This window comes from Papio anubis, chromosome 18 (genome assembly GCF_008728515.1).
Source record: "Papio anubis isolate 15944 chromosome 18, Panubis1.0, whole genome shotgun sequence".
Lineage (NCBI taxonomy): Eukaryota > Metazoa > Chordata > Mammalia > Primates > Cercopithecidae > Papio > Papio anubis.
In genome coordinates, this window is record NC_044993.1 from 58,181,927 (window position 1) to 58,205,977 (window position 24,051).

The following is a 24,051-nucleotide window of genomic DNA, read 5'->3' on the forward strand; positions in this document are numbered from 1 at the left end:
CAGCTTCCTGAGTAGCTGGGATTACAGGCGCCTGCCACCACGCCCAGTTAATTTTTGTAGTTGTTTGTAGAGACAGGGTTTCACCATGTTGGTCAGGCTGGTCTCCAACTCCTGACCTCAGGTGATCCATCCACCTCGACCTCCCAAAATGCTGGGATTACAGGCATGAGCCACTGCACCTGGCCTAAGTGGCTATTAAATAAATGAAAAATATCAGGCTTTTGATGTATGAAATTGGTAGAAAGAGCTTAGAGGTTTTCTAAACAGCTCTACTAGCAGAGCCAGTCCCTGCTTCCCAAACTGAAGCACTTATGGACCGCTCTTGATGCTTTCTTGTCCTATTGGGGCAAAAATTAAATTGAGTCACTTTTTTTACTTTAATAAACTGTTTTTAAAAAGAAACTTCCTATCACTGCTAAAATAGGAAAAATCTATAGCATCACTTGCTGTATAGGAGAACTCCAAAAATAATTTCGGGGAAAATCAAGCACATTGGTAATTTCTGTCAGAACAGCTGCCTCCCCAAGTTGGCTCTGCATTAGAAAAGGGAACTTGATGGCCTGGTGCAGTGGCTCACGCCAATAATCCCAACACCTAGGGAGGCTGAGGCGGGTGGATCACCTGAGGTCAGGAGTTTGAGACCAGCCTGACCAATATGGTGAAACCCCGTCTCTACTAAAAATACAAAAATTAGCCAGGTGTGGTGGCAGGAGCCTGTAATCCCAGCCACTCGGGAGGCTGAGGCAGGAGAATCACTTAAACCCTGGAGGTGGAGGTTGCAGTGAGCTGAGATCACACAAGTGCGCTCCAACCTGGGTAACAGGGTGAGACTCCATCTCAAAACAATAAAAAGAATAAAAATAAAAAAGAAAAGGGAACTTGGGAGGCTTAGAGAAGAGTCGGAGACCAGAACAACCTTCTGGCTGGTGTCATCAGAAAGATTAAAGAGACCTGAGACCAGGTGCAGTGGCTCACACCCATAATCCCAACACTTTGGAAGGCCAACCCAGGCAGATCACTTGAGGCCAGGAGTTCGAGACCGGCCTGGCCAACATGGCGAAATCCTGTCCCTACTATAAACACAAAAATTAGCCAGGTGTGGTGGCTTACACCCGTAGTCCTAGCACTTTGGGAGGCTGAGATGGGAGGACTGCTTGAGGCCAGTAGGTCAAGACCAGCCTGGCCAACATGGTGATACCCCATCTCTACTAAAAACACAAAAATTAGCCAGGTGTGATGGTGGGCGCTTGTAATTTCAACTACTCGGGAGTCTGAGGCATGAGAATCGCTTGAGCCAAGGAGGTGGAGGTTGCAGTGAGCCCAGATCGCGCCAGTGCACTCCAGCCTAGGCAACAGAGTGAGACAGAATAATAATTTAAAAAATAAAGCTGAGGGAGGAGTTCAAGCTTCTTCTACAACGATAGTTTTGGACAATGGATTTCTGATTCCCAGGCAAATGTCTGTTTCCCTTGCCAAGGGCTATCCCTTGGTTTAGCCACTTAATCTCTCTGCATTTCTATTTCCTTCCCCATCTGTAAAATAGATCTATAATAATATACTCATACACTTATACAATTATAAACTATCAATTTACAGGCTGGGTGTGGTGGCTCATGCCTATAATCCCAGCACTTTGGGAGGCTGAGGCAGGTGGATCACGTGAGGCCAGGAGTTCCAGACCAGCCTGGCCAACATGGTGAAACCCCATCTCTACAAAAAATACAAAAATTAGCTGGGTATGGTGGTGGGTGCCTGTAATCCCAGCTACTCAGGAGGCTGAGGTGAGACAATCGCTTGAACGGGGAGGTGGAGGTTGCAGTGAGCTGAGATTGTGCCATTGCACTCCAGCCTGGGAGACAGAGCAAGACTCCATCTGAAACAAACAAACAAACCATAATCATCTATCTTATGGGCTCACATAAGAATTTATGAGACAATCTTTGTGAACTGAGAAGTGCCCTCTAAACGTTAGATGGGGTTAGTGAATTGCTTTATTTTTATCCAGGGGCCAGTAGAGGTACAGAGAGGTAAAGTGACTTACCCAGGATCACACAGCTACTTGCCTGGCCAAGATCCTGCAGGGGTGAATGGCAGGAAAAGCTCGCCCTGGTGCCCGTCTTTTGCAGGCTGGTCTGGAGGGGCTACAGGAGGCCACTGAGACCAAAAGACCTCTGGTCGCTTGGGAAGGAAAACTCCTCAGAAGAACTTGTTTCCCGGCTTGAAAAGGCGTGGATGAGGAACCGCAGCGCAGCCGGGAGGTAAGTGAGTGGAGGTCGAGAGCTCACCTGATGCTCCTTCAGAAAAGCTCATCATTGGCCAGGTGTGGTGGCTCAACGCCTGTAATCCCAGCACTTTGGGAGGCTGAGGCAGGCGGATCACGAGGTCAGGAGTTCAAGACCAATCTGGCCAACATAGTGAAGTCCCATCTCTACTAAAAATACAAAAATTAACTGGGCATGGTGGCAGGCACCTGTAGTCCCAGCTACTCAGGAGGCTGAGGCAAGAGAATCGTTTGAACCCAGGAGGCAGAGGTTGCAGTGAGTGGAGATCTCACCACTGCACTCCAGCCTGAGTGACAGGGCGAGACTCCATCTCAAAAAAAAAAAAAAAGAAAAGAAAAGCTCATCATTTGACCCCCAGTCCAGCCCCCAACACTACTCTTGCTGCCCTGCCGCCTCCCCACCTTGTCTTCCAACTGATCCCACTAAGTAGTAACCGCTGATCAGGCTCAATATACGGTTCCTCCCAGAATGCATCACAGGTTCCCACAAACAGGAAACTCATGGCAAAATGACAGGCAGGAAACAGAAGAGGTATTTTAAGGCTGGGGTGGAGGGTTGGGAGGTGACTCATAACATGCAGGCAGTTGCTCACTTACTGTATAACCTGAGCAATTCCTTTCCTGGGCCCCAGTTTTCTCATCTGTTCAGTGGGGATGTCGTTAGCCCCAGCTCATAGCTTATGGGGATGAAAAAAAGATGGTTTATGGAAAAGAACTTGCAAATGTCTTGCGAATGGGAAGTGCTCAAGCACTGTTAGTCATCGAGAGGGTGTTGAGATCTTTGGAGTTATCCACTGTGTCCACTCCTGCCCTCAGTGGCATCTCTGGAAACTTCTCTGCAGCCCTTAGAGCCTGGGATGCCTCATTTGAGAAATTCTGGTCTAGCTTTATTAGCCTGCAACATAGGATTAGATAAAATTGGGTTAAATGCTGCCCTGCCTTCGAATAGCGATGACCTTGGACACATTGCTTAACCTCACCGGAGCTTGGTGTTTCAGGAGACAGAACAAAAAAGTAAGTTAGCTCTGTGGGAAGAGTAACTAGGTTTCCCTGCATACTCTGGGATTGTGTGGTAGTTGTTGCAGATGGCTGAATCCCACACATTAAGAGAGAGGAGAGAGAGACTGATACTACAGGCTCACACAGTAAGAGGATCTAGCCTCAGGTGTTGCTGGATCCGGGGACTCACATGATGTCAGGATTCTCTCCCTTCCTCTCCCACCCCAACTATTATCTATGTGTTGGTCTCTGCATAAGGCCTATCCCTTCCCACACAAGTTCAGCAAACCCCAACAGAATGAGAGAGCATCTCTCCCTTAACGTCCATATAGAAAATCCCAAGGAAGGCCTCTAATTGGCCTGGCTGGAGTCACGTGCCTGTCAGGGGCCAATCCCATACTCAGAAGGCTGGTTCCATGACTGTGGTCCCTTCAGAGCCACAGAAGAGGATAGGGGCTGTTCCCACAAAGGAAGGGCATGTGTTTTTCCAAACAGAGTAAGTAGTGTGAGCGAACCAAAACATCACTTCTCTCTGTCACCCCAGGCATGGCTTGCTGGAACCCCTTCACTGGGTTGGTTGGTTGGTTGGTTTTTTGAGGCAGAGTCTCACTCTGTCACCCAGGCTGGAGTGCAGTGGTATGATGTCGGCTCACTGCAACCTCCACCTCCTGGGTTCAAGTGATTCTCCTGTCTCAGCCTTCTGAGTAGCTGGGACCACAGGCGTGCACCACCACGCCTGGCTAATTTTTTTTATTTTTTTAGTAGAGACAGGGTCTCACCATGTTGGCAGGCTGATCTTGAACTCCTGACCTCAGCTGATCTGCCTGCCTTGGCCTGTCAAAGTGCTGGGATTACAGGTGTGAGCTACCGCACCTGACTCATCCTCTACCTTTAAATGATTTTACAGAAGTGGCAGAATTCAGTCCACGGGGGCTCTGGGAGGAACCTCTGCCAAGTCCCGGCATCCCCACCAACATGAAAATTACAGGTCACCCACCACTAGAACTAAACAGTAGAAACATTCTCCAGAACTGTTTGAGAATCCTGCCATAAACAGTTGACAGAAAGAAAGGGGAAAGACGGGGTTATACAAAGACCAGGCTCGCTCAGCTTCTGAACCAACCAACTGCACCCACGGAGAACTTTGGTTTCCTTTCTGAAGTATTTTGCAATCACTGGGGGAAGGGAGAGGGTGTCCTCCTAAGAGGTCACACAACAGCCACCTGCTGGTCAAGTCAGCTTCCCAAGGTATGTTTGGCGCACATGGGCCTTTGTGGTTGTTTGTATTGTTTTGTTTTTTTAATAAGTTGCCAATATTTTAAAATTTGGAGCAATCCCATAAAAATCTGGAATTCTAGACTGGGCGCAGTGGTTCGCACCTGAAATCCCACCACTTCGGGAGGCCAAGGCGGGCAAATCACATGAGGCCAGGAGTTCGAGACCAGCCTGGCCAACATGACGAAACCCCATCTCTGCTAAAAATCCAAAAATTAGCTGGGTGTGGTGGTGAGCGCTGTAATCCCAGCTATTCGGCAGGCTGAGGCAGGAGAATCCCTTAAACCTGGGAGGCAGAGGTTGCAGTGAGCTGAGATCGCACCACCGCACTACAACCTGGGCGACAAAGTGAGACTCTGTCTCAAAAAATAAATACAAATACAAATAAATAAAAATAAAAATCTGGAATTTTGGTCTCGAAGTAGATCTGGCAAACCTAGGCCACATCTTCACAAGGCAGTATTAGATTGGATTTGGGTAGAGTCTACAGCATTGGACAATGTGTGCAGTCTTCAATTTGCTACAGTCCCTATCTCTCTCTCTTTTTTTTTTTTTTTTTCTTTTTTTAAGAGTCTGTTTCTGTCACCCAGGCTGGAGTACAGTGGCACGATCTCAGCTCACTGTAAGCTCTGCCTCCCGGGTTCAAGCGATTCTCCTGCCCCAGCCTCCCAAGTAGCTGGGACTACAAGCGCCCACCACCATGTCCAGCTAATTTTTGTATTTTTTATTAGAGGCAGGGTTTCTCCATGTTGCTCAGGCTATCAGGCTGGCCCTGAACTCCTGGCCTGAGGTGATTCGCCCGCCTCAGCCTCCCAAACTGCTGGGATTACAGGTGTGAGCCACCGTGCCCGGCCTCTACCACTCCCTTTTGTATCCCCCAACTCACACCTTGCCCATGTCACTCATGCATATGCCCATGCCTTGCCCCACCATCATTTGTGAGATCTGCACTAAATGGCCTTCAGTCCACAGACCAGACATCAGCCACTAATCTGGACGTCTTCCTTGATGGGAGGTGAGACCTGCAGGAGAAGAAAACGCTTGCTATGGAGCCTGCAGGCTAAACACACTGATTCTCTGGGGCAAAGAGCTTGAATAGAACTGAGCAAAAACTCCAGCCAGAAAGAAAACTTCGCAGTCAACTCTTCCCCGACCCCACTTTACAGATGGAAACACTAAGGCTTAGAGGAGAGGAGACAGAGCAGGCATTGGAATCACAGTCTCCTGGCTCCAAAGCCAAGTTCTGTCCACCCAGCCAAGCTCCTTCCTTCCTTCTATAAATTTTTGTAACAGTATGTGCAGGGGGCACTCTCGTTAGGCCCTTTGCACACGTCACTCAATCTGTTTTTCCCATTCATTTGACAAGTGTTTATTGAGCTCCTACTGTGTGCAGGAGCTGGACTTGATATTAGGGACATCTTGGTGGAAAACACAGGCAAAGTCTACCCACCTGGCTTCTCAGGGGTCTTAGGATGGCTGGGGAGTGCCTGGCACGTAGTAGGTGCTCAACACATGTGCTTTCCCATGGCCATCTAAGAGGCCTCAGAGTGCCCTCCTGCCATGCCCCCAACTCCTGTGATTGTCTCTTAAGTGGGTACTCAGGGTGATAAGGAGGAATGGGTGAGGGAGCCAGCCTGGATCCACACCCATCCATCTCCATTGTTTGGAAAATAACCCTTTAATGCCTGGCCCTGCTGCTGGCAGCTGAGAGTATAAAATGGGCCTCAGAGCCAATCTCTTCCCTCCCCTAAGGCACACCAAGGCAACAACATTTAAAAGGAAAGGCAGCAGTGACATGGAGGCTCCAGATACTGAGCCGTTCCTACGGCAAGAAGGGAGCCAGTGGGGCCCACTGCTGAAGGCCATCTGGCAGGTGTTCCATTCTACCTTCCTCCTGGGGACCCTCAGCCTCGTCATCAGTGATGTCTTCAGGTTCACTGTCCCCAAGCTGCTCAGGTGAGTCTCAGACTTCAAGTTCCCTGCTAAGGTGGGTGGTCTCTTAGTGGCATCCTTCCAGGGCCAGGGGGCTTCAGCTCTCCTGCCTCTGCTTATACATCTGGTGCTCAGGACACTGGAGGGTGGGTGAGAAGGATACTGAGAAAGGGAAATGCTTAATGAGAAAGTGACTGACCCCCAGAAGGGCAAATAAGCAAGTACTTACCTGACTACATCAATTAGCTTTTGCTGTAAAATGCCCCAAATGTGAGTGGCTTAAAATTACAAGCATTCATTTATTTAGTTCATGGTAATGTGGGTCAGTAATGTGGGCTGGGCTCAGCTGGGTGGTTCCTGTTTTCTTGGCTGGGTTTTCTCATGTGCCTGCAGTTGTGTATCTGAGGCTGGGATGGCTGTCTATGCTCCATGTGGGTTCCCATCCTCCAAAAGGCTAGCTCAGACTTGTTCATGTGGCTGCTTGGGAGCGTTCTAAGAAATAGGCCCAAAGCCACATTTTCTCTCGAGGCCTAGGCTCAGAGCCAGCATGGCTTTACCTCCACCGTACTCTGTTGGCCAAAGCTGGTTTTGTAGCCAGCCCAGATTCAAGTGGTGTCTGCTCAGCTGCCATAACAAAGCATCACAGACTGAGTGGCTTAAACAACAGAAATGTATTTTCTTATGATTCTGGAAGCTGGAAGTTCGAGATTAGGTATCTTCAAGGTGGTTCCATCCGAGGCCTCTGTCCTTGACTTGCAGTTGGCCACCTCCTCCCTGTGTCCTCATGTGATCTTTCCTCTGTGTGTGCCCCCTGGTGTCTCCTTGTGTGTCTACCTTTTCTCTTCTTATAAGGACCCAGTCAGGTTGGATTAGGGCCCAGCCTAATGACCTCATTTTAACTTCATTGCCTCTTTCATGGCCCTACTTCCAAATACAGTCACATTCAGAGGTACTGGGGGTAGGGGCTTCCACATATAAATTTTGTGAGGACACAATTTAGCCCATAACAAGTGGGGACAAAAACTCCACCTCTTGATCTTGAGGAGCTGCAGTCAGATTGAAAAGGAGTATTATGGACAGTGGGGGAAATAACGGAGACCATTATTGCAAAAAAGTCAACCACACCGACTGATCCTCCACACCTGGCCTGGTCTGGGCAAAGGCCACACCCGTGGGCACCTCCTCTCACCAGCTGTACCTTCTCCCTCCTTCCCCTGCAAGCCTTTTCCTGGAGTTCATTGGTGATCCCAAGCCTCCAGCCTGGAAGGGCTACCTCCTCGCCGTGCTGATGTTCCTCTCGGCCTGCCTGCAAACGCTGTTTGAGCAGCAGAACATGTACAGGCTCAAGGTGCTGCAGATGAGGCTGCGGTCGGCCATCACTGGCCTGGTGTACAGAAAGGTGAGCCCTGGGGGACAAGTGCAGTCCTCCCAGACCAGGAAAAGCAACATCACTGAGCTGATGATAATGTTACCAGCAGCTGAGAATGCATTCAGTCCTTATTTATTAGAGTCACTCAGGATACATTCTCACTTCCTTAGTTATTTCTCTTTGTTTATATATATTTATTTTTTTGAGACAGAGTCTCACTCTGTCGCCCAGCCCGGAGTACAGTGGTGCAATCTCAGCTCACCGTAACCTCCGCCTGCCGGGTTCATGCGATTCTCCTGCCTCAGCCTCCTGAGTAGCTGGGACTACAGACACGTGTCACCACGCCTGGCTCATTTTTGTATTTTTAGTAGATAAAAGGTTTTGCCATGTTGGTCAGGCTTGTTTCAAACTCCTGGCCTCAAGTGGTTTGCCTCACCTCCTTAGTTATTTCTGTAAGGTGTCGTGTGATCTGAGAGGTAACTCTCTGACCTCATCCCGTCACACACACACCCACCTCTTCCCATGCTCGCTCTCCTCCAGTCACACAGGTCTCTTTTCAGTTCCTCAGATATTCCAGGCACCCACCCACCTTGGGGCCTTTGTAGTTCTCACTGTCTAGACACCATTTCCACTCTCCCTAATCTAATTTTAATTTTTGAGCCTAATTTTAACTTCCACTCATTCCCCCTTGAGGATAAAGGCTTAACCTTCTGATAAGGTGGCCTGTCAACTATGTTCCCAGATAATACTGCTTGTAGTAAAAATGACCCCTAGGCTGGGCGCAGTGGTGCACACCTGTAATCCCAGCAATTTGGGAGGCTGAGGCAGGCGGATCACTTAAGGTCAGGAGTTCAAGACCAGCCTGGCCAACATGGCAAAACCCCGTCTCTACTAAAAATACAAAAATTATCTAGGCATGGTGGCACATGCCTGTAATCCCAGCTACTCAGGAAGCTGAGAAAGGAGAATCCCTTGAACCCGGGAGGTGGAGGTTGCAGTGAGCTGAGGTCGTGCTACTGCACTGCAGCCTGGGTAACAGAGCAAGAACCCATCTGAAAAAAAAAAAATTGCATCTGGGCTGGAAGTTCTGTCCATTGACTGTGAATACCTGATTGGAGGCCATAGCTTTCGACTTCTCTCGGTGCAGTGGCTCTTGTCCCTTCAGGGGACTAAGAAGCTAAGTCCCTAAACTGCTGCTGCAAGAGCTATTGGCTCTTGTGGGGTATGGAGCATCTGAGCCAGGGCAGGTCCCATCCCATGTAAGTCTCGCTCCCCGACACCTGAGCTGTCACCTAGGGGAGGAGGGGACAGAGGGAACAGCTCCTGGATGGCCGAGAGGGCAGCTCTTTATGCTGTCCTGCCAGAGTGCTATGTCCCAGGCTCATGTTCCCCTGAGCATGCCAGTGCTGGGTGTGTCCTATCCTGCCTTGAGAGTCCACATTTCCTTGAGCCTAAGAGGAAGGCCGCCTGAGCAGGCGAGCAGGCGAGCAGGCGTTGATCTTCCTTTTTCCCATCCACCTGCTGGGAGGCCTTCTTTGATCTCTCAATGAGATCAGATCCCTCCTCTCTAACCTCTGGGTTTTTTTTCTTTCTTTCTTTTCTTTTTTTTTTTTTGACAGAGTTTTGCTCTCATCGCCCAGGCTGGAGTGCAATGGCACAGTCTGAGCTCACTGCAGTCTCCATCCCCTGGGTTCAACCAATTCTTCTGTCTCAGCCTCCCGAATAACTGGGATTACAGGTGTGTGCCACCATGTCCCACTAATTTTGTATTTTTAGTAGAGACGGGGTTTCACCATGTTGGCCAGGCTGGTCTCAAACTCCTGACCTTAGGTGATTCACCCACCTCGGCTTCCCAAAGTGCTGGGATTACAGGCGTGAGCCACCGTGCCCAGCCTTGGCTGCTTTTTTTATGGTACTCATCATAACTGCCATTAAAGCATGAGTGATAGAAATCTTTTTGTTTTGTCTTATTTTTTGAGACAGAGTCTCACTCTGTCACCCAGGCTGGAGTGCAGTGGTGCGATCTCAGCTCACTGCAACCTCCGCCTCCTAGATTCAAGCGATTGTCCTGCCTTAGCCTCCCGAGTAGCTGGGATTACAGGTGCCCAACAGCACCTGTATTTTTGTATACACAATTTCTGTATTTTTACTAGAGACGGGGTTTCGCCATATTGGCCAGGCTGATCTTGAACTCCCGGCCTCAAGCAATCCATCCTCCTCGGCCTCCCAAAGTGCTGGGATTATAGGTGTGAGCCACCATGCCTGGCCAGTAATATAAATTTTTATTATAGAGCCTTGTTCCCCACCTCAAACTCCAGTCCCGGGAGAGCAAGCCTGGTCTCTGTTGTTCACAGCTGTATTTTCAGTTCCCAGCTCAGTGTGAGTCACACAGTGGGCACTCTTCGAAGATTTGTTAAGTGGAGAATTTCTATGCCCAGTCATTCCTGGATCACTTCTTCACTCCCTCACACAGTCACAAAGAGAGGACTACATGTGGAATTTAGCATTCAACAGGCTGGAAGAGGTCCACTATGACCCCAGGGTTAAGGCAGATGTGAGGCTGCCGGAGAACCAGGTTGGTGTCAGAGAAGCACATGAAAAGTCTCACCCTTGTCATGCCTTCATCACCCTGGGTTCCATTCCTTGTGTAGGAGCTTACAAGGCCTGTGACTTTGGGAAAGTTGCTCAAGTTCTCTGTGCCTCAGTTTCTTTAGCATAGAATGGGATTAGTAAGTGTTCATTTCATTGATTCTAGTCTCACCTTTTTTTTCACTCTAATACTTCCAAAATTGAGGTGTCTCTTACATGTCTTAATTTAACTGGAAATGGTATTTTCCTTGGTGAGAGAATGATAGAGAGCATTTTATCCATAGCATTTTCTTTAAAGACAGGGTCTTGCTCTGTTGCCCACGCTAGAGTGCAGTGGCACCAACATGGCTCACTGTAGCCTCAACCTCCTAGACTCAAGTGATCCTCCCACCTCAGCCTCCCCAGTAGCTAGCTGGGACCACAGGCACACCACAACCATGCCTGGGTAATTTTTCTTTTTTTTTCCCCAAGACGGAGTTTTGCTCTTGTCGCTCAGCCTGGAGTGCAATGGCTTGATCTTGGCTCTCTGCCACCTCCGCCTCCTGGGTTCAAGCAATTCTCCTACCTCAGCCTCCCAAGTAACTGGGATTACAGGTGCCTGCCACCACGCCCGGCTAATTTTTGTATTTTCAGTAGAGACAGAGTTTCACCACGTTGGCCAGGCTGGTCTCAAGCTCCTGACCTCAGGTGATCTGCCTGCCTCGGCCTCTCAAGGTGCTGGGATGACACGCGTGAGGCATTGCACCCAACCCCCTGGCTAATTTTTAAGTGTTTTTGTAGAGATTGGGTCTTGCTATGTCACCCAGGCTGGTCTCGAACTCCTAGGATCAAGCAATCCTCCCACCTCAGCCTCCCAGAGTGGTGGGATTACAGGCAGGGGCCACTGTGCCTGGCCTGGCATTAGATGGAATGAATATGGTAGTGCCTGCTTGGTACCATTCACGGCTGTGAGCGCCCCAGACATGATGAGGCTGTTCATTTAGCACAGTGCCTGGGACATGGTGAGCACTGGGCAGATGACCACCATTATCCATGTTCATCTGGTGTTTTCGTGCATGTTATTCATTATTGCGTCTCCTGTGCTTTAGGGATACTGGAGGATTTTCATTTTTGTCGTCTCTGTGGATCCTCAAACAGCCCTGAGAGGTTGGCCTAAGAGAGTTTACTCACCCACCTCACAGACGTGTGAAGTGGGGCTCAGTGGGCAGAGAAGCCACCTGGGATGTCCCTCTGCCCCAGACTCCCCTCTCTACTTCTCTCCTTCCGCCCACCCACCAGGTCCTGGCTCTGTCCAGTGGCTCCAGAAAGGCCAGTGCGGTGGGTGATGTGGTTAACCTGGTGTCCGTGGATGTGCAGCGGCTGACTGAGAGCATCCTCTACCTCAACGGGCTGTGGCTGCCTCTTGTCTGGATCGTCGTCTGCTTCGTCTATCTCTGGCAGGTGCACGAGGGGAGGAAGACGGGATTTGAACGGAGTCCCCCACCCCTCCTTCTCCCCCTCCTCCTCCCCACTCCCACCCTTCCTCCTTCTCACTTAGCATTCAAGAGGCTGGAAGAGGTCCGCTGTGACCCCAGGATTAGGGCAAGTTTGAGGCTGTGGGAGAACCAGGTTGGTGTGAGAGAGGCACATGAAAGATCTCACCCTTGTCCTGCCTTCATCACCCTGGATTCCATTCCTGGTGTAGAATCTTACAAGCCTTCCTCCCCACTCCCCCTGCCCCGGCCTCCTCCTCCTGCACCCCTTCCCTCACCCTCCCTCTTCCTGCATCCCCCCACCTTCTGCCCACGTACCCTCTTCCTCTTCCTGCACCCCTTCCTTTCCCTCCTTCCTCCTCCTCTTCCTCTTCCGGTCTCCTGCTCCACCTTCTTCTCCCTATCTGCTCCCTATCATCTTCCCTCCCACTTCTTCCCTTCTCCCCTCTTCTCTTCTACCCTCCTCCCTCCCCTCTTCCCTCTCCTCCTCCCTCTCCTTCTAGTCCCTTTCTTCCTCTTCCTCTCCTCCTTTTTCTCCTCCCCTTCCACCCCCATCTCCTCCTTCTCCTCCTCCTCTAATCCTGTCTCCATTTGCCTACTATTGGCTGATATAATGGGAAAAGTCTTCAATAAGGATGACCTTCACTTGACCTTGGGCAGGAAGCTCACCCTCTCTGGGCCTCAGTTTCCTCTGTAGAATGATGGCGATGATGATGATGACATTGACACTTCCCCATGTGCTATTAAGGTACCCAGTAGGCGACTTAACCATGTTTTGAAGTTACCAGTAACCCTGGGGCACCACCACAACCACCATCCACAAAACACAAGAGGAGAACATTTTAGGGGGAAAAAAATTGCTATTTCGTGTTCAAAAGACACAAAGTAGCCATCAGGACACAACCAAACAAACAAACAAAACATTTGCTTTCCAACTTCATTCCTTTAACTTTGTGGTATAGCGTTTTCTTTTTCTAAATTAAAATCAGACTCTGGGCTAGGCGCGGTGGCTCGTGCCTGTAATTTCAGCACTTTAGGGGGCCCAGGTGGGTGGATCACTTGAGGTCAGGAGTTTGAGACCAGCCTGGCCAACATGGTGAAACCCCATCTCTACTAAAGGATACAAAAATTAGCTGGGCATAGTGACGGGTGCCTATAATCCCAGCCACTCAGGAGGCTGAGGCAGGAGAATCGCTTGAGCCTTGGAGGTGGTGGTTGCAGTGAGCCGAGATCATGCCACTGCACTCCAGCCTGGGTGACAGTGTGAGACTCTGTCTCCCAAAAATAAATAATAAAAATAAAAATAAAAATAGACTCTGTATCGGGAACTGCCTAGGCTCAAATCCTGCTTCTGACCCCTTACGAATCCCTGTGCAAGGAACCTACTCTCTCTCTGCCTCCTGTTCTTGTCTCCATCGTGAGGATCATAATTAACAGGAGCACCCCTGCCCCAGAGGTGCTGAGGCGTTAACGAGCCATACATAGAAAGCACGTAGAACAGCGCCGGACACACAGCTGCACCCTGTAGGTATTTGTAATATTATCATTAGTTACTTTTCCATAAAGAGCAAGACAGTAGATATTTTTTACACTGGGGACCATACCGTCTCTCCTGCAAATATTCACCTCTGCCCGTGGAGTGCAGAAGTGGCCGTAGACCATACTAAGCAAATAGGCAAGGTATTCCTCCAGTAAAACTCTATTTATGGATGCTGACATTTGAACTGCATATCATTTTCATATGTCATGAAATAGTATCCTTCTGATTTTTTTTTTTTTTTTTTTTTGAGACAGAGTCTCACTGTGTTGCCCAGGCTTTAGTGAAATGGTGCAACTTCGGCTCACTGCAACCTCTGCCTCCCGGGTTCAAGTGATTCTCCTGCCTGAGCCTCCCGAGTAGCTGGGATTACAGGAGTTTGCCACCACACCTGGCTAATTTGTGTAGTTTCAGTAGGGATGGGGTTTCGCCATTTTGGCCAGGCTGGTCTCGAACTCCTGACCCCAAGTGATCTACCCACCTCAGCCTCTCAAAGTGCTGGGATTATAGGCATGAGCCACCATGCCCGGCCTGATTTTTTTCAACTATTTAAAAATATTAAAACTATTAAACATTTTTGTACAGCTCATAGGCTCTATGAAAACAGGTGGAGGGATCCATATGTCTCCCATATAGATACTATATGCCATGGTTTACAGAGCCCTGGTTAGGTTTTTGTTTGTTCATTTGTTTGTTTTGTTGAGGCGGAGTCTCACTCTGTTGCCCAGACTTGAGTGCAGTGGTGCAATTTCGGCTCATTGCAACCTCCGCCTCCCAAGGTTAAGCAATTCTCATGCCTCAGCCTCCCTAGTAGCTGGGATCACAGGTGTGCACCATCACACCCAGCTAATTTTTGTATTTTCAGTAGAGATGGGGTTTTGTCATTTTGGCCAGTCTGGTCTCGAACTCCTGGCCTCAAGTGATCTGCATGCCTCAGCTTCCCAAAGTGCTGGGATTATAGGTGTTAGCCACCATGCCTGAATCCTAGCTAGGTACGTTTAACGTATAATGGCTATCAAGCCTGAGGTGGGAGGATTGCTTGAGGCCAGGAGTTTAAGACTAACCTGGGCAACATACCAACCAGAAAAATCCTGTCTCTCCAAAAAAAATTTTTTTCTTTTTCTTCTTTTTTTTTTTTTTTTTAGATGGAGTCTTGCTCTGTAGCCCAGGCTGGAGTGCAGTGGCGCAGTCTCAGCTCAGTGCAAGCTCCGCCTCCCAGGTTCACGCCATTCTTCTGCCTCAGCCCACCACGTCCGGCTAATTTTTTTTGTATTTTTAGTAGACACAAGATTTCACCGTGTTAGCCAGGATGGTCTCAATCTCCTAAAAAATTGTTTTTAATTAACTGGACACGGTGGTGGTGCACACCTATAGTCATAGCTACTTAGGAGGCTGAGGCAAGAGGATCACTTGAGCCCAGGAATTCAAGGTTACAGTGAGCTATGATCATGCCACTGAATTTGAGCTCTGAGACAGAGCAAGACCCTCTTTCTAAAAATTGTAAAAGATGTTTTGTTTTGTTTTGAGACAGAATCTCACTGTGTCGCCTAGGCTGGAATGTAGTGGGGCAGTCTCGGCTCACTGCAACCTCCGCCTCCCAGGTTCAAGCGATTCTCCAGCCTCAGCCTCCTGAGTAGCTGGGATTACAGGCGTGCGCCACTACATCTGGCTAATTTTTGTATTTTTAGGAGAGACCAGGTTTCACCACATTGGCCAGGCTGGTCTCAAACTCCTGACCTCAGGTGATCTGCTCACCTCAGCCTCCCAAAGTGCTGGGATTACAGGCATGAGCCACCGTGCCTGGCCTTGTAAAAACTGTTAATGGCATTTTGATCATGATTGTTGAATACTCCAAAAAAAATCGAATGCTCATGCATATGGTTGTTTTTGCTAGGACGAGGGGCCAGGACCTTTCCCAATGCCTTCACCTTGTATTCCAGGGCCTTGCAAACAATAGGTAGGTGCTTAGCAATTACAACATAAGGCACTCAGTGCTTGATGAGCAGTACATAAATGTCATCATTAGGAAGAAAGAGAGGGAGAGAGGAAGAGCATGGGAAAATTCAGGGCAATTGATCAGGTTGACCCCACCGCTGCTAAAAATCAGACGAGACCAGCTGGGGCACGGTGGCTCATGCCTGTAATCCCAGCAATTTGGGAGGTCAAGGCCGGCAGATCACTTGAGGTCAGGAGTTCAAGACCAGCCTGGCCAACATGGCAAAACCCCATCTCTACTGAAAATACAAAAATTAGCCGGGCGTGGTGGCGTGTGCCTGTAATCCCAGCTACTAGGGAGGCTGAGGCAGGAGAATCACTTGAACCTGGGAGGCAGAGGTTGCAGTGGGCCAAGATCACACCACTGCACTACAGCCTGGGCAATCAAGCAAGACTCCATAAAAAAAAAAAAAAAAAAAAAAATTAGATGAGACCAACAAGACATCCGTAGGTAATGCAACCATGTTACTTTGCATGTTACTTTGCATATTACTTTTCCTGCCTCTTGGTAGACAGTTCTTAACATCACCGTGAGATCTCGGTGAAGGAGGAGTGGACATTGCGGTTGCTACAGTTTAATGATACCATTTTTCCCCCAGACAGAGATGTTCATCTTCCACTCACATTCCTTTGAGTATTTTTCCAACCCCTGCTGTGGGCTGCTGTTTACCCTCTAGGCACTTCTCCACTGAGCCACTAGGTAGCGCCATTGCTGCATAAACGAAACAAACTGGCCCAAGGTTAGAAAATAGTGTTCCCGAGGCCGGGCGCGGTGGCTCAAGCCTGTAATCCCAGCACTTTGGGAGGCCGAGATGGGCGGATCACGAGGTCAGAAGATCGAGACCCTAGCCGGGGCAACATGGTGAAACCCCATGTCTACTAAAAATACAAAAATTAGCCAGGCAGAGTGACACCCGCCTGTAATCCCAGCTACTCAGGAGGCTGAGACAGGAGAATCGCTTGGGAAGCAGAGGTTGCAGTGAGCCAAGATCACGACACTGCACTCCAGCCCGGGTCACAGAATGAGACTCCATCTCAAAAAAAAAAAAAAAAAAAGTAAATAGTGTTCCTAAGGACTCAGAGGGGAAACTGAGGCACACAGACTGGAGTTGGGGTGGGGTTCGTCGAGAGAATGGGTCCAAATAACCTGTGAAGGAATCTCAGAAAGTCACAGCAACTTAAAAATCACTTATTCTAGCCCCACTTCCACATTTTCCACATACAGGAACCAAAGCTGAGAGGGGGAAGGTAACCATCCCAAAATCACCACGTTGGTTGGGGAGCAGCATTGCCAGGGAGAACACAGGACATCCAGTGAAGTATGAGTTTCAGACAAACGGGAGAACTTCTCAGTGTATGTCCCAAATATTGCACGAGACTTAGACTAAAACCTTCTTCACTCTTTATCTTCAAATGTAACTGGGAGTCCTGTCAGATTCGCTAAATCTGACAACCCTCATGAGGGGTGAAATGAAGATTAGGAAAATAATTAAACGTAATAAGATAAAATGCCAAATGAGAACAACTCTATTTCCATTTTGCAGACAAGGGAATTGCACCTTAAGGAGGTGACTTGCCCCAAGGCCACACTCACAAGTGTCAGGGTCAGGATTTGAACCAGGTCCTGATTCCATAGGTCTCAACTTTACCGTTGTGGCTGGGAACACCCCCTAGTCCCACTCGTGTGTGTGCACGATCTGTCTTGAATATAACCCTCTCCCCGTCATGTAAGAGGGCCATTCCCCTCCCTGACATTGAAGGACCCCACCTTCAGCAGGCATCTCCTGTCACAGCAGCCCCCCATGAGCCCAGATCCCTGGGACCTGGTGGCTGCCCTTATCAGATTCCCTGACATCCCCATCTTAAGACCCAAGTCTGACCACCTTCGGGATCTGCAGTTGTGTTACAGGAAAGGGGTCCTGATCCAGATGCAATGAGAGGGTTCTTGGATCTTGCGCAAGAAAGAATTCAGGGCGAGTCCATAAAGTGAAGACGAGTTGTTTTGTTTTTTCTTTTTTCTTTTTCTTTTTGAGATGGAGTCTCATTCTGGCACACAGGCTGGAGTGCAGTGGCGCGATTATGGCTCATTGCAACCTCCACCTCCCGGGTTCAAGCGATTCTCCTGCCTCAACCTCTTGAGTAGTTGGGATCACAGGTGCCCACCACACCCAGCTAATTTTTATATTTGTAGTACAGACGGGGTTTTACCATGTTGGCCAGGCTGGTCTTGAACTCCTGACCTCAGGTGATCTGCCCGCCTCGGCCTCCCAAAGTGCTGGATTACAGGCGTGAGCCACCACACCCGGCCAAAAGCAAGTTCTTCAGGGAAGTAAAGATTTAAAAGAATGGCTACTCCACAGTAAGAGCAGCCCCGAGGGCTGCTGGTTGCCCATTTTTATGCTTATTTCTTGATGATATGCTCAACAAGGGGTGGACTGTTCATGCCTTTCCTTTTTAGACCATATAGGGTAACTTGCTGATGTTGCCATGGCATTGGTAAACTGTCATGGCGCTGGTGGGAGTGCAGCAGTGAGGACAACCAGAGGTCACCCTTGTTGCCATCTTGCTTTTGGTGGGATTTGGCCGGCTTCTTTACTGCAACCTGTTTTATCAGGAAGGTCTTTGTGACCTGTGTCTTGTGCCGACCTCCTGTCTCATCCTGTGACTTAGAATGCCTTAATCGTCTGGGCATGCAGCCCAGTAGGTCTCAGCCTCATTTTACCCAGCCCCTATTCAAGATGGAGGTGCTCTGGTTCACATGCCTCTGAGAGCTGTGCTCCTTGGGATCTCCTGACATCCTGCCCCCTCTGTCCCCAGCTCCTGGGCCCCTCCGCCCTCACTGCCATCGCTGTCTTCCTGAGCCTCCTCCCTCTGAATTTCTTCATCACCAAGAAGAGGAACCACCATCAGGTTCGGCTTTGGGGAAAGGGACGGACCAGGCAGGAAGTAGGGAGGACGCCACAGGTCCTGGTGTGGGAGATGGGGAGGGAAGAGTTGAGTGCGAGCCCACGTGTCTGGCTTTGTTCTTGTCGTCTATGAGCTGCCCATCATGCAGACCTGCACCCCTCCCGTCACCATCTCAATGGACAGTGGCTCCTTCCCTCTAGTGTTCAGGCCACAGGCCCTGGGTCAGTTCAATGCCTTTTTCTCTCACCTCCCATCTGTCATCAGATTTGCTTGGCGTCACCTTCAAAATGCATCCAGAATGTCACCCTTCCCAGCGCAGGCTCTGCAAACCCCATGGTCTCTAACCCAGGTCATAGCAGCAAGCCCCTGGCTCACTCCCCGCTTCTGCCCTCAGCCTCTCTCCACTCCCAGCCAGAGCAGACCTGTGCAAACCGAATACATCGCACCCCTCCTCTACTCAGACCCACAGCGGCCCCATTTTCCTCAGACTGAGCCAAAAACCCACAGTGGCCCACCAGGCCCACCCTGAACTGGCCTCATGGCTTCCAACTTCACCTTCCACCCTTCTCCCTCCCTTCCCTGCCTTCTCCCCCACATCCCCCGTCCTCAAACCTGCCCGATTTCACACATCCCTCCAGGCCTTCGCTTTAGCTGTTCCCTCTGCCTGGATCACCCTCCCTCCCGAAGACCCTCCGTCAACTCCCTCGCCACCCTCCGGCCAGGAAACAGCACGTCCGTCCCTCTCCTCCCAGCAGCAGCCTCTCCTGTGCCTGCCCTGCGTTCATTTTTGCTTTTTTTTCCCCCCCGCACAGCACTTCCCACATCCTACAGGGCCCCGCAGGAAGCACCTGGCAGGGGTTGATTACCTTGTTCTCCTTAGACTGGAAGCTTTGCAACAGCACAGGCTACTCTCTGTGGCAGAGTCAGCATCTAGTTAGTGCTTGGCAGGCAGAAGGTTCTCAATACTTACTGTGTTTGTGAACTATGGAAGAAAGGAGGGAGGGAAGAAGGGGAGGAGAGAGGAAGGGAAGAAGGAAAGGAGGGGAGGAAGGAGGGAGGGGAAGGAGAGAAAAGGAGGGAAGAAAGGAAAGATAGGAAAGGGGAGGAAGGACAGAGGGAAGGACGGAAGGAAAGAATTGAGGGAGGAAGAGAAGGAATGAGGGAGAGAAGGAAGAAAGGGGGAGGGAGGGAAGGAAAGAAAACGAAAGAGAGAAGGAAGAAAGGGAACAACAGAAGAAGAAAGGAGATAGGGAAGAAAGGAAAGAAAGGCGGAAAAGAGAGACAGAGGGATGGGGGATGGAGGGAAGGAACTTATTTCCTCTCTTGGCCCAGCTGTCCCAACGTCTGTCTGTCACCTGGGCTGTTTCTCCATCTTCCTGAGTGGCCTCTTCTGAAACACTCTAGGCTGGGCACGGTGGCTCACACCTGTAATCCCAACACTTTGGGAGGCCGAGGCGGGCAGATCCCCTGAGGTCAGGAGTTCAAAACCAGCCTGGCCAACATGGCATAACCCTGTCTCCACTAAAAAATACAAAAATTAGCCAGGTGTGGTGACGTGCGCCTATAATCCCAGCTACTTAGGAGGCTCAGGCAGGAGAATCGCTTGAACCCAGGAGGTGGAGGTTACAGTGAGCCGAGATCGCACCACTTCTCTCCAGCCTGGGCGACAGAGTGAGACTCCGTCTCAAAAAGAAAAACCTTCTCCAGGCAGCTGCCCCTCTGATGATACCCCCACCCCCCGCCCCATGGTGAAGCACAGGAGACCCCGAATTCCTCTGCCTGACCGCAAAGCGCCAAGTGACCCTGCTCACGTGCTCCTCTGGCCACACTGAGTGTCCTCTGAGTCATGCTATTCCCTGTGCCTGGGTTTTTGCTGCCCCCCTTTCTCAAACCCCTCCCCTCCCTCTTCAGCTCCATCCCCGCATCCTCTGCCTGCTCAGCACCCACCTCCTGGTCATGTAAGATGTAGCTCAGGCTGTAATCCCAGCACTTTTGGAGGCTGAGGGCAGAGGATCACTTAAGCCCAGGAGCTCGAGGCCAGCCTGGACAACATAGCGAGACCCCAACTCCACAAAAAATGTAAAAGGTTAAAAAAACAGATGTAACTTGGGCATCAACCACCTCCAGGTAGCCTTCCTGACAGTGCCATACCCGGGTGGGCTCAGGCTGCCTCTGTTCTCCGGGCATCAGAGGCTTCCTCCGTGAGGTGCATTGTCCCAAGGCAGATCCTGCAGAAGTCCAGGTACAGGATGATGGTGGTTGGACCAGGACTGAGGGACTGAGACGCTGAGAGGCAGACAGGTTTAGGACGCAGCTTGGCAAAGTGAATGGGATTTGCTGAAGGGTGGCTGTCAGGGTGCAGGGAAGAATTCTCATCTGTCCCTGTCTTCATCTCTCTTTTTCCCTCTGATCCCAGGAAGAGCAAATGAGGCAGAAGGACTTGCGAGCACGGCTCACCAGCTCCATCCTCAGGAACTCGAAGACCATCAAGTTCCATGGCTGGGAGGGAGCCTTTCTGGACAGAGTCCTGGGCATCCGAGGCCAGGAGCTGGGCGCCTTGCGGACCTCCGGCCTCCTCTTCTCTGTGTCGCTGGTGTCCTTCCAAGTGTCTACATTTCTGGTGACGTCACTCTAGTCTCTATGCTGAGCAGCACTGGGGACGGAGTGCGGGGGTGGGGGCAGGGTGAGGTAGGTGGAGCCCCCCAGATCCTACCACCCTGTCCGTCAAAACCCACTCATTCAGGATCCTGTTCTCTCAGGGTCCCTGCTGTCTTCTGCAAGAACTAATTAATCACATTATTCTAGCAAAGGTGGCAGTGGCTGATAAAGTCTGCTGAACTCTCAGAGAGAATTCCAGGCTTCTACCGATGTGGGGAGGAGGGTGCAGGAGGGGCGGCAGAGTTAGAATCCTGGGTCTGAGTGTCTTCCCTGATGCTGGCCAGCAGATGTCCATAGCCACCCTGTCACTGGACGTGATCCTTGTCCTGCCATTCTGTAATTTATTTCAGATTGCTGTCAGAACAACCTTCCTAAACCACAACTTTAAAAATTTTGATACATAGGCTAGGCACGGTGGCTCATGCCTGTCATCCCAATACTTTGGGAGGCCGAGGTGGGCGGATCACCAGAGGTCAGGAGTTCGAGACCAGCCTGGCCAACATGGCGAAACCCTGTCTCTACTAAAAATACAAAAATTAGCCAGTTGTGGTGGTGGGCGCCTATAATCCCAGCTACCTGGGAGGCTGAGGCAGGAGAATCACTTGAACTCGGGAAGCAGAGGTTGCAGTGAGCCAAGATCATGCCACTGCAGTCCAGCCTGGGCCACAGAACAACACTTCATCTCAAAAAAAAAAAAAAAAAGGACCACAAATGGCACCGACACTTAGAGCCCTCAAGTGCTGCTCCTGCTGCAACTGTAGAGTCATCTTCCAAGGGACTCTAGAATCACAAGTTCCACCATGTCTAGAATAACAACAGTGCTGCCAAGATCAGAATCTCTGCTGTCCCCCAATGCTTGGAACCTAGAGGCATTAGGTTCTCTCCTAGGCTCTAGTGATGCCTAGAGCCACGGGGCTGCACACTCATTGCCTTTAGCAATGCACTGTGTCTTTGGAAAGACCTTGCGTAGCTTATGACTGAGGAGAGGACATGTGTTAGCAGCATTGGGAGTGGGATCTATGGAGGGAAGCACATGGCGGACACGGCAGGTGGGCCACATGGACGCTGCAGGCACCACAGCTTGCCTGGGCTGCCGTATCCATGCTTGCGTGTCTCACTGTGGCCCCATGTGTTCCCCCACCCCGACCCCCCCAGGTCGCACTGGTGGTGTTTGCTGTCCACACTCTGGTGGCCGAGAATGCTATGGATGCAGAGAAAGCCTTTGTGACTCTCACAGTTCTCAACATCCTCAACAAGGCCCAGGCGTTCCTGCCCTTCTCCATCCACTCCCTCGTCCAGGTGAGGTGGGTACAGGGGCTGGAGCCATCCTGAGAGAGTGCGTGGGCTACACCTGGCTCCAGCTTCCCTACGCCTGCCATTTGCAGAGGAGAGGGAAGACAGAGTGGGAGGGGACGGATGGTGTGGAGCTGGAAAAAAGGCAAGTAGGGGCAAGAACAGAGGTAAATAAATAAATAAATAAATAAATAAATAAATATTTATTTATTTAGGATGGAGTCTCACTCTATCACCCAGGCTGGAGTGCAGTGGCCTGATCTCGGCTCACTGCAACCTCCACCTCCCGGGTTCAAGTGATTCTCCTGCCTCAGTCAACCAAGTAGCTGGGACTACAGGTGCATGCCACCATGCCAAGCTAATTTATTTTTTTGTATTTTTAGTAGAGATGAGTTTTCACTGTTGGCCAGGCTGGTCTTGAACTGCTGACCTCAGGTGATCTGCCCATCTTGGCCTCCCAAAGTGCTGTGATTACAATGAGCCACTGTGCCCAGCCTTATTTATTTGTTTATTTGTTTGTTTGTTTGTTGAGACAGGGGCACCTGACTCTGTCACCCAGGCTGGAGTACAGTGGTGCGATCTCAGCTCACTGCATTCTCAAACTGCTAGACTCATGTGATCCTTCCACCTCCCAGCCTCCTGAGTAGCTGGGACTACAGGCGTGGGCCACCACATACAGCTCATTTTTTAATTTTTTGTAGAGACGAGTCTTGCTATGTTCCCCAGGTCCTGAACTCCTGGCCTCAAGTGATCCTCCTGCACTTGGCCTCCCAAAGTGCTGGGATTACAGGCATGAGCCCCTGCACCTGACCGAATCTCTGTTTTAACGACTGGTCTCTTTCTTCCCCAAAGATGAGTTTGTGACTGAGAGAGCGCCCCCAGGTGGACAACATTTGAAATTGTTCCACATAATGACGATAATCTTACTGGAAAAGCCACCATCCTTTTCCCAGATCTTGTCTGCAGAATGGCAGCTGGCTTGATCCAGTGTCACTGATTAGTAGGAGCGAGGAGGTGGGAGATCGCCACCATCAAGGTCACCACTGGGGTTGCATCGTTTCCCATGAACTAGAAAACTTTGTCCTCATACCTCCTGTGCACAGAGCTTATGTGCAGAGAGCTTGGTAGACAGGAAACTGTTGCCACACATCTTGAGACACCAACACCCAAAGTCCGAGTTCTTTGCTCTTCTTGCTGGTTGACCTGGGGCTTCGGCTTTCCTAGGCCCGGGTGTCCTTTGACCGCCTGGTCACCTTCCTCTGCCTGGAAGAAGTTGACCCTGGTGCCGTGGACTCAAGTTCCTCTGGAAGCTGTGAGTGCTGGGTCTGGCAGGAGGGGTGTGGGAGGGATGGGGGATGTGGGGGCTGCCCCTGCCCATAATGGCAAGCCAGCATCAGCATGGGGGGAGATGGGGGCTGCACGCAATGGATGGCACGTGCAGATCACGCCATCTGCGTGTCACTTGGAAACAGGCACCGTGCTTCTGTTCTTTCTGCTAGCCGTTCAGCGACCACTCATCGAGCACCCACTTCGTGCCATCCTGGGTGTACAACAGGGAACACTCTAACACAGTGGTCCCCAAGCTTTTTGGCACCAGGGACTGGTTTTGTGGAAGACAGTTTTTCCATGGACCAGGGTGAGGCGCGTGGTTTGGGGATGATTCAAACACATTCCAATTGTACACTTTATTATTATTACATTATAATATAAAATGAAATAATTATACAACTCACCATAATGTAGA

The 24,051-nt window shown here is 50.3% G+C and overlaps 1 protein-coding gene across 2 annotated transcripts in view; it reads left to right on the top strand.

Moving 5' to 3' along the window:
• Positions 1–24,051, top strand: part of ABCC6 (ATP binding cassette subfamily C member 6) — a 72,802-nt gene that overhangs the window by 12,479 nt on the left and 36,272 nt on the right. For both annotated transcript variants that reach the window (XM_021931787.2, XM_021931788.2), the window contains exons 7-14: positions 2,127–2,258; positions 6,308–6,511; positions 7,709–7,886; positions 11,724–11,885; positions 18,267–18,359; positions 20,773–20,976; positions 22,170–22,313; positions 23,532–23,619. In XM_021931787.2, the coding sequence (XP_021787479.2) occupies positions 2,127–2,258; positions 6,308–6,511; positions 7,709–7,886; positions 11,724–11,885; positions 18,267–18,359; positions 20,773–20,976; positions 22,170–22,313; positions 23,532–23,619 (1,205 nt within the window). The remainder of the gene's footprint in view (positions 1–2,126; positions 2,259–6,307; positions 6,512–7,708; positions 7,887–11,723; positions 11,886–18,266; positions 18,360–20,772; positions 20,977–22,169; positions 22,314–23,531; positions 23,620–24,051) is intronic.